Source organism: Gasterosteus aculeatus, chromosome 7 (assembly GCF_964276395.1).
Source record: "Gasterosteus aculeatus chromosome 7, fGasAcu3.hap1.1, whole genome shotgun sequence".
In the NCBI taxonomy this organism is placed as follows: domain Eukaryota; kingdom Metazoa; phylum Chordata; class Actinopteri; order Perciformes; family Gasterosteidae; genus Gasterosteus; species Gasterosteus aculeatus.
The window spans coordinates 5,663,868-5,678,164 of NC_135694.1; the positions used below are offsets into that span (position 1 = coordinate 5,663,868).

At 52.8% G+C, this 14,297-nt stretch overlaps 1 protein-coding gene across 1 annotated transcript; it reads right to left on the minus strand.

Moving 5' to 3' along the window:
• Nucleotides 1–10,913: 10,913 nt before the first annotated feature.
• Nucleotides 10,914–12,873, minus strand: LOC144410307 (uncharacterized). Its single transcript, XM_078106220.1, has 2 exons — nt 11,811–12,873; nt 10,914–11,661 (listed from the first exon to the last, which is right to left on the minus strand). The coding sequence occupies exons 1-2, from the start codon at nt 11,900–11,902 to the stop codon at nt 11,289–11,291; spliced, it is 465 nt and encodes a 154-aa protein (XP_077962346.1). The 5' UTR covers nt 11,903–12,873; the 3' UTR covers nt 10,914–11,288.
• Between the last annotated feature and the right edge of the window lie 1,424 nt (nt 12,874–14,297).

Sequence of the window (14,297 nt, forward strand, 5' to 3'; positions counted from 1 at the left end):
CTGTTGTGGGTTCTGCAGTTGTAGGTGTAGCTGTTGTAGGGGCTGCAGTTGTAGGTGCTGCAGTTGTAGCTGGAGCTGTTGTGGGTGCTGCAGTTGTAGGTGCAGCCGTTGTGGGTGCTGCAGTTGTGGGTGCTGCAGTTGTGGGTGCAGCAGTTGTAGGTGCTGCAGTTGTAGGTGCAGCTGTTGTGGGTGCTGCAGTTGTTGGTGCTCCAGTTGTAGCTGGAGCTGTTGTGGGTGCTGCAGTTGTAGGTGCAGCTGTTGTTGGTGCTGCTGTTGTAGATGCTGCAGTTGTAGGTGGAGCTGTTGTGGGTCCTGCAGTTGTGGGTGCTGCAGTTGTAGGTGGAGCTGTTGTGGGTGCTGCAGTTGTGGGTGCAGCAGTTATAGGTGCTGCAGTTGTAGCTGGAGCTGTTGTGGGTGCTGCAGTTGTAGATGCAGCTGTTGTGGGTGCTGCAGTTGTAGGTGCAGCCGTTGTGGGTGCTGCAGTTGTAGGAGCTGCAGTTGTAGCTGGAGCTGTTGTTGGTGCTGTTGTAGCTGGAGCTGTTGTGGGTGCTGCAGTTGTAGCTGGAGCTGTTGTGGGTGCTGCAGTTGTAGGTGCAGCTGTTGTTGGTGCTGCTGTCGTAGGTGCTGCAGTTGTAGCTGGAGCGGTTGTGGGTGCTGCAGTTGTAGGTTCAGCTGTTGTTGGTGCTGCTGTTGTAGGTGAAGCTGTTGTGGGTGCTGCAGTTGTAGGTGTAGCTGTTGTAGGGGCTGCAGTTGTAGGTGCTGCAGTTGTAGCTGGAGCTGTTGTGGGTGCTGCAGTTGTAGGTGGAGCTGTTGTGGGTCCTGCAGTTGTGGGTGCTGCAGTTGTAGGTGGAGCTGTTGTGGGTGCTGCAGTTGTGGGTGCAGCAGTTGTAGGTGCTGCAGTTGTAGCTGGAGCTGTTGTGGGTGCTGCAGTTGTAGGTGCAGCTGTTGTGGGTGCTGCTGTTGTAGGTGAAGCTGTTGTGGGTGCTGCAGTTGTAGGTGGAGCTGTTATGGGTCCTGCAGTTGTGGGTGCAGCTGTTGTGGGTGCTGCAGTTGTAGGAGCTGCAGTTGTAGCTGGAGCTGTTGTTGGTGCTGCTGTTGTAGCTGGAGCTGTTGTGGGTGCTGCAGTTGTAGCTGGAGCTGTTGTGGGTGCTGCAGTTGTAGGTGCAGCTGTTGTTGGTGCTGCTGTCGTAGGTGCTGCAGTTGGAGCTGGAGCGGTTGTGGGTGCTGCAGTTGTAGGTTCAGCTGTTGTTGGTGCTGCTGTTGTATGTGCTGCAGTTGTGGGTGCAGCTGTTGTGGGTGCTGCAGTTGTAGGTGCATCTGTTGTGGGTTCTGCAGTTGTAGGTGTAGCTGTTGTAGGGGCTGCAGTTGTAGGTGCTGCAGTTGTAGCTGGAGCTGTTGTGGGTGCTGCAGTTGTAGGTGCAGCCGTTGTGGGTGCTGCAGTTGTGGGTGCTGCAGTTGTGGGTGCAGCAGTTGTAGGTGCTGCAGTTGTAGGTGCAGCTGTTGTGGGTGCTGCAGTTGTTGGTGCTCCAGTTGTAGCTGGAGCTGTTGTGGGTGCTGCAGTTGTAGGTGCAGCTGTTGTTGGTGCTGCTGTTGTAGATGCTGCAGTTGTAGGTGGAGCTGTTGTGGGTCCTGCAGTTGTGGGTGCTGCAGTTGTAGGTGGAGCTGTTGTGGGTGCTGCAGTTGTGGGTGCAGCAGTTATAGGTGCTGCAGTTGTAGCTGGAGCTGTTGTGGGTGCTGCAGTTGTAGATGCAGCTGTTGTGGGTGCTGCAGTTGTAGGTGCAGCCGTTGTGGGTGCTGCAGTTGTAGGAGCTGCAGTTGTAGCTGGAGCTGTTGTTGGTGCTGTTGTAGCTGGAGCTGTTGTGGGTGCTGCAGTTGTAGCTGGAGCTGTTGTGGGTGCTGCAGTTGTAGGTGCAGCTGTTGTTGGTGCTGCTGTCGTAGGTGCTGCAGTTGTAGCTGGAGCGGTTGTGGGTGCTGCAGTTGTAGGTTCAGCTGTTGTTGGTGCTGCTGTTGTATGTGCTGCAGTTGTGGGTGCAGCTGTTGTGGGTGCTGCAGTTGTAGGTGCAGCTGTTGTGGGTTCTGCAGTTGTAGGTGTAGCTGTTGTAGGGGCTGCAGTTGTAGGTGCTGCAGTTGTAGCTGGAGCTGTTGTGGGTGCTGCAGTTGTAGGTGCAGCCGTTGTGGGTGCTGCAGTTGTGGGTGCAGCAGTTGTAGGTGCTGCAGTTGTAGCTGGAGCTGTTGTGGGTGCTTTAGTTGTAGGTGCAGCTGTTGTGGGTGCTGCAGTTGTAGGTGCAGCTGTTGTAGGTGGAGCTGTTGTGGGTGCTGCAGTTGTAGGTGGAGCTGTTGTGGGTGCTGCAGTTGTAGGTGGAGCTGTTGTGGGTCCTGCAGTTGTGGGTGCTGCAGTTGTAGGTGGAGCTGTTGTGGGTGCTGCAGTTGTGGGTGCAGCAGTTGTAGGTGGAGCTGTTGTGGGTGCTGCAGTTGTAGGTGCAGCTGTTGTGGGTGCTGCTGTTGTAGGTGAAGCTGTTGTGGGTGCTGCAGTTGTAGGTGGAGCTGTTATGGGTCCTGCAGTTGTGGGTGCAGCTGTTGTGGGTGCTGCAGTTGTGGGTGCAGCAGTTGTAGGTGCTGCAGTTGTAGCTGGAGCTGTTGTGGGTGCTGCAGTTGTAGGTGCAGCTGTTGTGGGTGCTGCAGTTGTAGGTGCAGCTGTAGTGGGTTCTGCAGTTGTAGCTGGAGCTGTTGTGGGTGCTGCAGTTGTAGGTGCAGCTGTTGTGGGTGCTGCAGTTGTAGGTGCAGCCGTTGTTGGTGCTGCAGTTGTTGGTGCTGCAGTTGTAGCTTGAGCTGTTGTGGGTGCTGCAGTTGTAGGTGCAGCTGTTGTTGGTGCTGCTGTTGTAGATGCTGCAGTTGTAGGTGGAGCTGTTGTGGGTCCTACAGTTGTGGGTGCTGCAGTTGTAGGTGGAGCTGTTGTGGGTGCTGCAGTTGTGGGTGCAGCAGTTGTAGGTACTGCAGTTGTAGCTGGAGCTGTTGTGGGTGCTGCAGTTGTAGGTGCAGCTGTTGTGGTTGCTGCAGTTGTAGGTGCAGCCGTTGTGGGTGCTGCAGTTGTAGGAGCTGCAGTTGTAGCTGGAGCTGTTGTGGGTCCTGCAGTTGTGGGTGCTGCAGTTGTAGGTGGAGCTGTTGTGGGTGCTGCAGTTGTGGGTGCAGCAGTTGTAGGTGCTGCCGTTGTAGCTGGAGCTGTTGTTGTTACTGCAGTTGTAGCTGGAGCTGTTGTGGGTGCTGCAGTTGTAGGTGCAGCTGTTGTTGGTGCTGCTGTCGTAGGTGCTGCAGTTGTAGCTGGAGCGGTTGTGGGTGCTACAGTTGTAGGTTCACCTGTTGTTGGTGCTGCTGTTGTATGTGCTGCAGTTGTGGGTGCAGCTGTTGTGGGTGCTGCAGTTGTAGGTGCAGCTGTTGTGGGTTCTACAGTTGTAGGTGTAGCTGTTGTAGGGGCTGCAGTTGTAGGTGCTGCAGTTGTAGCTGGAGCTGTTGTGGGTGCTGCAGTTGTAGGTGCAGCCATTGTGTGTGCTGCAGTTGTGGGTGCTGCAGTTGTGGGTGCAGTAGTTGTAGGTGCTGCAGTTGTAGCTGGAGCTGTTGTGGGTGCTGCAGTTGTAGGTGCAGCTGTTGTGGGTGCTGCAGTTGTAGGTGCAGCTGTTGTAGGTGGAGCTGTTGTGGGTGCTGCAGTTGTAGGTGGAGCTGTTGTGGGTGCTGCAGTTGTAGGTGGAGCTGTTGTGGGTCCTGCAGTTGTGGGTGCTGCAGTTGTAGGTGGAGCTGTTGTGGGTGCTGCAGTTGTGGGTGCAGCAGTTGTAGGTGCTGCAGTTGTAGCTGGAGCTGTTGTGGGTGCTGCAGTTGTAGGTGCAGCTGTTGTGGGTGCTGCTGTTGTAGGTGGAGCTGTTGTGGGTGCTGCAGTTGTAGGTGGAGCTGTTATGGGTCCTGCAGTTGTGGGTGCAGCTGTTGTGGGTGCTGCAGTTGTGGGTGCAGCAGTTGTAGGTGCTGCAGTTGTAACTGGAGCTGTTGTGGGTGCTGCAGTTGTAGGTGCAGCTGTTGTGGGTGCTGCAGTTGTAGGTGCAGCTGTTGTGGGTTCTGCAGTTGTAGGTGCTGCAGTTGTAGCTGGAGCTGTTGTGGGTGCTGCAGTTGTAGGTGCAGCTGTTGTGGGTGCTGCAGTTGTAGGTGCAGCCGTTGTGGGTGCTGCAGTTGTAGCTGGAGCTGTTGTGGGTGCTGCAGTTGTAGGTGCAGCTGTTGTTGGTGCTGCTGTTGTAGATGCTGCAGTTGTAGGTGGAGCTGTTGTGGGTCCTACAGTTGTGGGTGCTGCAGTTGTAGGTGGAGCTGTTGTGGGTGCTGCAGTTGTGGGTGCAGCAGTTGTAGGTGCTGCAGTTGTAGCTGGAGCTGTTGTGGGTGCTGCAGTTGTAGGTGCAGCTGTTGTGGGTGCTGCAGTTGTGGGTGCTGCAGTTGTGGGTGCAGCAGTTGTAGGTGCTGCAGTTGTAGCTGGAGCTGTTGTGGGTGCTGCAGTTGTAGGTGCAGCTGTTGTGGGTGCTGCAGTTGTAGGTGCAGCTGTTGTAGGTGGAGCTGTTGTGGGTGCTGCAGTTGTAGCTGGAGCTGTTGTGGGTGCTGCAGTTGTAGGTGGAGCTGTTGTGGGTCCTGCAGTTGTGGGTGCTGCAGTTGTAGGTGGAGCTGTTTTGGGTGCTGCAGTTGTGGGTGCAGCAGTTGTAGGTGCTGCAGTTGTAGCTGGAGCTGTTGTGGGTACTGCAGTTGTAGGTGCAGCTGTTGTGGGTGCTGCTGTTGTAGGTGGAGCTGTTGTGGGTGCTGCAGTTGTAGGTGGAGCTGTTATGGGTCCTGCAGTTGTGGGTGCAGCTGTTGTGGGTGCTGCAGTTGTGGGTGCAGCAGTTGTAGGTGCTGCAGTTGTAACTGGAGCTGTTGTGGGTGCTGCAGTTGTAGGTGCAGCTGTTGTGGGTGCTGCAGTTGTAGGTGCAGCTGTTGTGGGTTCTGCAGTTGTAGGTGCTGCAGTTGTAGCTGGAGCTGTTGTGGGTGCTGCAGTTGTAGGTGCAGCTGTTGTGGGTGCTGCAGTTGTAGGTGCAGCCGTTGTGTGTGCTGCAGTTGTAGCTGGAGCTGTTGTGGGTGCTGCAGTTGTAGGTGCAGCTGTTGTTGGTGCTGCTGTTGTAGATGCTGCAGTTGTAGGTGGAGCTGTTGTGGGTCCTACAGTTGTGGGTGCTGCAGTTGTAGGTGGAGCTGTTGTGGGTGCTGCAGTTGTGGGTGCAGCAGTTGTAGGTGCTGCAATTGTAGCTGGAGCTGTTGTGGGTGCTGCAGTTGTAGGTGCAGCTGTTGTGGGTGCTGCAGTTGTAGGTGCAGCCGTTGTGGGTGCTGCAGTTGTAGGAGCTGCAGTTGTAGCTGGAGCTGTTGTTGGTGCTGCTGTTGTAGCTGGAGCTGTTGTGGGTGCTGCAGTTGTAGCTGGAGCTGTTGTGGGTGCTGCAGTTGTAGGTGCAGCTGTTGTGGGTGCTGCAGTTGTAGGTGCAGCTGTTGTAGGTGGAGCTGTTGTGGGTGCTGCAGTTGTAGGTGGAGCTGTTGTGGGTGCTGCAGTTGTAGGTGGAGCTGTTGTGGGTCCTGCAGTTGTGGGTGCTGCAGTTGTAGGTGGAGCTGTTGTGGGTGCTGCAGTTGTGGGTGCAGCAGTTGTAGGTGCTGCAGTTGTAGCTGGAGCTGTTGTGGGTGCTGCAGTTGTAGGTGCAGCTGTTGTGGGTGCTGCTGTTGTAGGTGAAGCTGTTGTGGGTGCTGCAGTTGTAGGTGGAGCTGTTATGGGTCCTGCAGTTGTGGGTGCAGCTGTTGTGGGTGCTGCAGTTGTGGGTGCAGCAGTTGTAGGTGCTGCAGTTGTAGCTGGAGCTGTTGTGGGTGCTGCAGTTGTAGGTGCAGCTGTTGTGGGTGCTGCAGTTGTAGGTGCAGCTGTAGTGGGTTCTGCAGTTGTAGGTGCTGCAGTTGTAGCTGGAGCTGTTGTGGGTGCTGCAGTTGTAGGTGCAGCTGTTGTGGGTGCTGCAGTTGTAGGTGCAGCCGTTGTGGGTGCTGCAGTTGTTGGTGCTGCAGTTGTAGCTTGAGCTGTTGTGGGTGCTGCAGTTGTAGGTGCAGCTGTTGTTGGTGCTGCTGTTGTAGATGCTGCAGTTGTAGGTGGAGCTATTGTGGGTCCTACAGTTGTGGGTGCTGCAGTTGTAGGTGGAGCTGTTGTGGGTGCTGCAGTTGTGGGTGCTGCAGTTGTAGGTGCAGCTGTTGTAGGTGGAGCTGTTGTGGGTGCTGCAGTTGTAGCTGGAGCTGTTGTGGGTGCTGCAGTTGTAGGTGGAGCTGTTGTGGGTCCTGCAGTTGTGGGTGCTGCAGTTGTAGGTGGAGCTGTTTTGGGTGCTGCAGTTGTGGGTGCAGCAGTTGTAGGTGCTGCAGTTGTAGCTGGAGCTGTTGTGGGTGCTGCAGTTGTAGGTGCAGCTGTTGTGGGTGCTGCTGTTGTAGGTGGAGCTGTTGTGGGTGCTGCAGTTGTAGGTGGAGCTGTTATGGGTCCTGCAGTTGTGGGTGCAGCTGTTGTGGGTGCTGCAGTTGTGGGTGCAGCAGTTGTAGGTGCTGCAGTTGTAACTGGAGCTGTTGTGGGTGCTGCAGTTGTAGGTGCAGCTGTTGTGGGTGCTGCAGTTGTAGGTGCAGCTGTTGTGGGTTCTGCAGTTGTAGGTGCTGCAGTTGTAGCTGGAGCTGTTGTGGGTGCTGCAGTTGTAGGTGCAGCTGTTGTGGGTGCTGCAGTTGTAGGTGCAGCCGTTGTGTGTGCTGCAGTTGTAGCTGGAGCTGTTGTGGGTGCTGCAGTTGTAGGTGCAGCTGTTGTTGGTGCTGCTGTTGTAGATGCTGCAGTTGTAGGTGGAGCTGTTGTGGGTCCTACAGTTGTGGGTGCTGCAGTTGTAGGTGGAGCTGTTGTGGGTGCTGCAGTTGTGGGTGCAGCAGTTGTAGGTGCTGCAATTGTAGCTGGAGCTGTTGTGGGTGCTGCAGTTGTAGGTGCAGCTGTTGTGGGTGCTGCAGTTGTAGGTGCAGCCGTTGTGGGTGCTGCAGTTGTAGGAGCTGCAGTTGTAGCTGGAGCTGTTGTTGGTGCTGCTGTTGTAGCTGGAGCTGTTGTGGGTGCTGCAGTTGTAGCTGGAGCTGTTGTGGGTGCTGCAGTTGTAGGTGCAGCTGTTGTGGGTGCTGCAGTTGTAGGTGCAGCTGTTGTAGGTGGAGCTGTTGTGGGTGCTGCAGTTGTAGGTGGAGCTGTTGTGGGTGCTGCAGTTGTAGGTGGAGCTGTTGTGGGTCCTGCAGTTGTGGGTGCTGCAGTTGTAGGTGGAGCTGTTGTGGGTGCTGCAGTTGTGGGTGCAGCAGTTGTAGGTGCTGCAGTTGTAGCTGGAGCTGTTGTGGGTGCTGCAGTTGTAGGTGCAGCTGTTGTGGGTGCTGCTGTTGTAGGTGAAGCTGTTGTGGGTGCTGCAGTTGTAGGTGGAGCTGTTATGGGTCCTGCAGTTGTGGGTGCAGCTGTTGTGGGTGCTGCAGTTGTGGGTGCAGCAGTTGTAGGTGCTGCAGTTGTAGCTGGAGCTGTTGTGGGTGCTGCAGTTGTAGGTGCAGCTGTTGTGGGTGCTGCAGTTGTAGGTGCAGCTGTAGTGGGTTCTGCAGTTGTAGGTGCTGCAGTTGTAGCTGGAGCTGTTGTGGGTGCTGCAGTTGTAGGTGCAGCTGTTGTGGGTGCTGCAGTTGTAGGTGCAGCCGTTGTGGGTGCTGCAGTTGTTGGTGCTGCAGTTGTAGCTTGAGCTGTTGTGGGTGCTGCAGTTGTAGGTGCAGCTGTTGTTGGTGCTGCTGTTGTAGATGCTGCAGTTGTAGGTGGAGCTATTGTGGGTCCTACAGTTGTGGGTGCTGCAGTTGTAGGTGGAGCTGTTGTGGGTGCTGCAGTTGTGGGTGCAGCAGTTGTAGGTGCTGCAGTTGTAGCTGGAGCTGTTGTGGGTGCTGCAGTTGTAGTTGCAGCTGTTGTGGGTGCTGCAGTTGTAGGTGCAGCCGTTGTGGGTGCTGCAGTTGTAGGAGCTGCAGTTGTAGCTGGAGCTGTTGTGGGTCCTGCAGTTGTGGGTGCTGCAGTTGTAGGTGGAGCTGTTGTGGGTGCTGCAGTTGTGGGTGCAGCAGTTGTAGGTGCTGCCGTTGTAGCTGGAGCTGTTGTGGGTGCTGCAGTTGTAGCTGGAGCTGTTGTGGGTGCTGCAGTTGTAGGTGCAGCTGTTGTTGGTGCTGCTGTCGTAGGTGCTGCAGTTGTAGCTGGAGCGGTTGTGGGTGCTACAGTTGTAGGTTCACCTGTTGTTGGTGCTGCTGTTGTATGTGCTGCAGTTGTGGGTGCAGCTGTTGTGGGTGCTGCAGTTGTAGGTGCAGCTGTTGTGGGTTCTACAGTTGTAGGTGTAGCTGTTGTAGGGGCTGCAGTTGTAGGTGCTGCAGTTGTAGCTGGAGCTGTTGTGGGTGCTGCAGTTGTAGGTGCAGCCATTGTGATTGCTGCAGTTGTGGGTGCTGCAGTTGTGGGTGCAGCAGTTGTAGGTGCTGCAGTTGTAGCTGGAGCTGTTGTGGGTGCTGCAGTTGTAGGTGCAGCTGTTGTGGGTGCTGCAGTTGTAGGTGCAGCTGTTGTAGGTGGAGCTGTTGTGGGTGCTGCAGTTGTAGGTGGAGCTGTTGTGGGTGCTGCAGTTGTAGGTGGAGCTGTTGTGGGTCCTGCAGTTGTGGGTGCTGCAGTTGTAGGTGGAGCTGTTGTGGGTGCTGCAGTTGTGGGTGCAGCAGTTGTAGGTGCTGCAGTTGTAGCTGGAGCTGTTGTGGGTGCTGCAGTTGTAGGTGCAGCTGTTGTGGGTGCTGCAGTTGTAGGTGCAGCCATTGTGGGTGCTGCAGTTGTAGGAGCTGCAGTTGTAGCTGGAGCTGTTGTGGGTCCTGCAGTTGTGGGTGCTGCAGTTGTAGGTGGAGCTGTTGTGGGTGCTGCAGTTGTGGGTGCAGCAGTTGTAGGTGCTGCCGTTGTAGCTGGAGCTGTTGTGGGTGCTGCAGTTGTAGCTGGAGCTGTTGTGGGTGCTGCAGTTGTAGGTGCAGCTGTTGTTGGTGCTGCTGTCGTAGGTGCTGCAGTTGTAGCTGGAGCGGTTGTGGGTGCTACAGTTGTAGGTTCACCTGTTGTTGGTGCTGCTGTTGTATGTGCTGCAGTTGTGGGTGCAGCTGTTGTGGGTGCTGCAGTTGTAGGTGCAGCTGTTGTGGGTTCTACAGTTGTAGGTGTAGCTGTTGTAGGGGCTGCAGTTGTAGGTGCTGCAGTTGTAGCTGGAGCTGTTGTGGGTGTTGCAGTTGTAGGTGCAGCCATTGTGGGTGCTGCAGTTGTGGGTGCTGCAGTTGTGGGTGCAGCAGTTGTAGGTGCTGCAGTTGTAGCTGGAGCTGTTGTGGGTGCTGAAGTTGTAGGTGCAGCTGTTGTGGGTGCTGCAGTTGTAGGTGCAGCTGTTGTAGGTGGAGCTGTTGTGGGTGTTGCAGTTGTAGGTGGAGCTGTTGTGGGTGCTGCAGTTGTAGGTGGAGCTGTTGTGGGTCCTGCAGTTGTGGGTGCTGCAGTTGTAGGTGGAGCTGTTGTGGGTGCTGCAGTTGTGGGTGCAGCAGTTGTAGGTGCTGCAGTTGTAGCTGGAGCTGTTGTGGGTGCTGCAGTTGTAGGTGCAGCTGTTGTGGGTGCTGCTGTTGTAGGTGGAGCTGTTGTGGGTGCTGCAGTTGTAGGTGGAGCTGTTATGGGTCCTGCAGTTGTGGGTGCAGCTGTTGTGGGTGCTGCAGTTGTGGGTGCAGCAGTTGTAGGTGCTGCAGTTGTAACTGGAGCTGTTGTGGGTACTGCAGTTGTAGGTGCAGCTGTTGTTGGTGCTGCAGTTGTAGGTGCAGCTGTTGTGGGTTCTGCAGTTGTAGGTGCTGCAGTTGTAGCTGGAGCTGTTGTGGGTGCTGCAGTTGTAGGTGCAGCTGTTGTGGGTGCTGCAGTTGTAGGTGCAGCCGTTGTGGGTGCTGCAGTTGTAGCTGGAGCTGTTGTGGGTGCTGCAGTTGTAGGTGCAGCTGTTGTTGGTGCTGCTGTTGTAGATGCTGCAGTTGTAGGTGGAGCTGTTGTGGGTCCTACAGTTGTGGGTGCTGCAGTTGTAGGTGGAGCTGTTGTGGGTGCTGCAGTTGTGGGTGCAGCAGTTGTAGGTGCTGCAGTTGTAGCTGGAGCTGTTGTGGGTGCTGCAGTTGTAGGTGCAGCTGTTGTGGGTGCTGCAGTTGTAGGTGCAGCCATTGTGGGTGCTGCAGTTGTAGGAGCTGCAGTTGTAGCTGGAGCTGTTGTTGGTGCTGCTGTTGTAGCTGGAGCTGTTGTGGGTGCTGCAGTTGTAGCTGGAGCTGTTGTGGGTGCTGCAGTTGTAGGTGCAGCTGTTGTTGGTGCTGCTGTTGTAGGTGCTGCAGTTGTAGCTGGAGCGGTTGCGGGTGCTGCAGTTGTAGGTGCAGCTGTTGTTGGTGCTGCTGTTGTATGTGCTGCAGTTGTGGGTGCAGCTGTTGTGGGTGCTGCAGTTGTAGGTGCAGCTGTTGTAGGGGCTGCAGTTGTAGGTGGAGCTGTTGTGGGCGCTGCTGTTGTAGGTGCAGCCATTGTGGGTGCTGCAGTTGTAGGTGCTGCAGTTGTAGGTGCAGCTGTTGTGGGTGCTGCAGTTGTAGCTGGAGCGGTTGTGGGTGCTGCAGTTGTAGGTGCAGCTGTTGTAGGGGCTGCAGTTGTAGGTGCTGCAGTTGCAGGTGCAGCTGTTGTGGGCGCTGCTGTTGTAGGGGCTGCAGATGTAGTTGCTGCAGTTGTAGGTGGAGCTGTTGTGGGCGCTGCTGTTGTAGGTGCTGCAGTTGTCGGTGCGGCCGTTGTGGGTGCTGCAGTTGTGAGTGCAGCTGTTGTAGGTGCTGCAGTTGTGGGTGCAGCTGTTGTAGGGGCTGCAGATGTAGTTGCTGCAGTTGTAGGTGGAGCTGTTGTGGGTGCTGCAGTTGTAGGTGGTGCTGTTGTGGGTCCTGCTGTTGTAGGTGCTTCAGTTGTAAGTGGAGATGTTGTGGGTACAGCTGTTGTAGGTGCTGCAGTTGTAGGTGCAGCTGTCGTAGCTCCTGCAGTTGTAGCTGGAGCTGTTGTGGGTGCTGCAGTTGTAGGTGCAGCTGTTGTAGGGGCTGCAGTTGCAGGTGTTGCAGGTGTAGGTGGAGCTGTTGTGGGTGCAGCTGTTGTGGGTGCTGCAGTTGTAGGTGCAGCTGTTGTGGGTGCAGCTGTTGTGGGTGCTGCAGTTGTAGGTGCTTCAGTTGTAGGTGGAGATGTTGTGGGTGCAGCTGTTGTAGGTGCAGCTGTTGTAGGTGCAGCTGTTGTAGCTCCTGCAGTTGTAGCTGGAGCTGTTGTGGTCGCTGCAGTTGTAGGTGCAGCTGTTGTGGGTGCTGCTGTTGTAGGTGCTGCAGTTGTAGGTGGAACTGTTGTGGGTGCTGCAGTTGTAGTTGCAGCGGTTGTGGGTCCTGCTGTTGTAGGTGCTGCAGTTGTGGGTGCAGCTGTTGTGGGTGCAGCTGTTGTGGGTGCTGCAGTTGTAGGTGCAGCTGTTGTCGGTGCTGCAGTTGTGGGTGCAGCTGTTGTAGGTGCTGGTGTTGTAGGAGCAACAGTTGTAGGTCCTGCAGTGGTTTGTGCTGCAGTGGTAGATATTAGTTTTGATTAGAAATATTGTATTAGATTTTGGCCAAAATTCCAGTTTTTCTCCTTCGGTTTCAAAGGAATTTGTCAGCTGTAATTGATGGACAAGTCATTCTAGCAGTGGAGTTTACATCAAACAACTTACCCGTTAGAAACAGTAACATGAATACTGTCTGTTTGAGATCCATGTTGTTTCCCACTGAATCTATAAACAAAATTACAAAGAGACATTCTCATTGATACATTATTTAAAACGTACGTATGCTCTTCGGTTATTACTGTACATAGTATTCCGTTTTCTTTTTTAACAGTTAAAAATCCATGACTGCTGCAGACATGTCCATTCCTTAAAATAGTATGATTAGATGTAGAAACTTCAATACACAGAACTTTTCAATTTAATTCTTCACGTTATGAGTACTTGTAACAATTCTGTTAGGCGATGTCTTCTCATTACCACTGTGCATCACTTCTGTTCTTTATTACGCGTATATCTTGTTTAAATCCTTAACTGGAAAAAATACGAACAGAGTTTAGGGAAAGCCCCTGAGTTTGAGCGGCCGAATATGCATTCAATCTGACCTTCGAATCTATGGAAGCATTTTGAATCAAACTATGTTAGACCTTTTTTTGATACAGACTTACACACATTTAAAACCAATGAGAACAATACATTGCAATGCTATGTTTGTAAGTTTCATGACGGACACAGTGATACTCGACATTCATACCAAAGCCAATGTAAGTGAATCACTGAGGAAAGCAGTTTTGATAGTACTAACGGCCATTGCATAGTCCTCAGTCACACAGTTTCTTGTGTCGCTGAAACTCATTACATTATAACTTTATTTTTGTGTAAAATAACATTTCCATAAAGCGTCATTATTGTAGTTCAGCTGAATGCACATTAACCTTAACAAAGGGATTTCTCACAGCGCTGTACGTTCTACCCTGTCATTTCTCCCTCTCTCACCACCCAATCAGTTCAGTCTCTACCTGCTAGTCACATTCACCTTGTCAACCCAATCACACTCACCTATCTACCCTATTCACTCCCTTCAGTATTTAAACCCCAGTCACTCACTCATTTGCTGCCAGGTCGCTCTCACTTTTTCCAACCTTTCTACTGCGACAGTAGTTGGTTTATTAACTGTGTCTGGATTTGCTAGCGTAGTATCAAAGTATGATAGAAAACCAGTATAATTGTTGGAATGCATTAACGATGCATTCCAAGTATTGTTCTTCGAATCTTTATTTGTTGGAATGCATTAACGATGCATTCCAAGTATTGTTCTTCGAATCTTTATTTCCGACTTATTGTTGGAATGCATTGAGATGCATTCCAAGTATTGTTCTTCGAATCTTTATTCTTCATCTTCTATTTCTTCCGCGGCACCTTTCAACTCCTTCACACTTTCAGCTATTAAAACCGTTCAAATATTAAAATGTTCAGCTCCTTTCTGGCTTGAGGGCTATGACTTTTCAGCTTTCTACCTCTTATGCTTGAATTTATATAAATCAATAATCATTAATATTTTAACATGGTTTTCAAATGGAGTTTGCTTTCAAATCCTCCTAAACTTCTTCAACTTTCAGATTTTTCAGCTTCGCAAATCTTTCAGCTACAGACACCATTTAAACTTTCAAATGTTGACACAGGTCTAAACTATTTTATGAAAAAAACTGCTTGTGGATATCTATTGTACTTTTTTCATAATCACTGATTATGTTTCACTAGTTTTTCGCTCCGTTTCTGACTTTTACATGAGTGTGTATTGCGTCTGCTACAGTGGAGAGCTCGACGGCTAGAGTGTGGGGCATCGCAGGAATCTGGTTAAAAAAATATGGAACTTCTGTCCTTGCAGCCAAAGTATACACTCTAGAGGCTTCATTTCTTCAGATTAATGAGGGTATGGTTGTGCTGATTGGATTAATGTGTTCATGGAATCCCAGAGTTTTTTAGTTTTGGCGCAAGGAGTGTTTGAGTGACACAACCTCTGCCAAAAGCCCCATAGGCTCCAATACAAATCTGCCGACATATTTCTCACAAAAATCCACAAGGTACACGTTCTGTCAACGGCCATAGGAGCCGTATTCATTACCGGACAGACATAAAAACACATCCACGCGTTCGGTAGAGTCTTGGGTCTCATACAAACGCCGTATTTTTTAGATAGCTGTTATAGTTTTGCGCTGGTTCTCATTTGTTTGAGGTGTGGATTCTGTGTAACTCGCTGTCCTGTGTCTGCACTTTTGCAGCCGCACAGGTGCGTCGTTGTCGTGGTTACGAGCACTCACACGCTGCAGGATCTGTCTGTGACTCACAGCTGCTCCTTGTGACCTGATTAGTGGAGTCACATGACGCAGCTATGCTTTCTGTCAACAGACCAATATGATAAAGACACTCGCCCCCCCTCCCCCCTCCACCCTGACCTCTACTTACTGTTAATCACTCTCAGTCAGTCAGTCTGTCTATTTCTCCTCCCCTCTCCCTCTCTTCCTCACCACCATTCCCTTCCTCACCCTCTCACCCTCCCTCCCTCTATCTACACCCCCCCACCCCACCCAATGCAATAGGTGCGCCGTTGCCGTGGTTACTCGTAAACACGCTGCAGTATCTCTGTGTGTGACT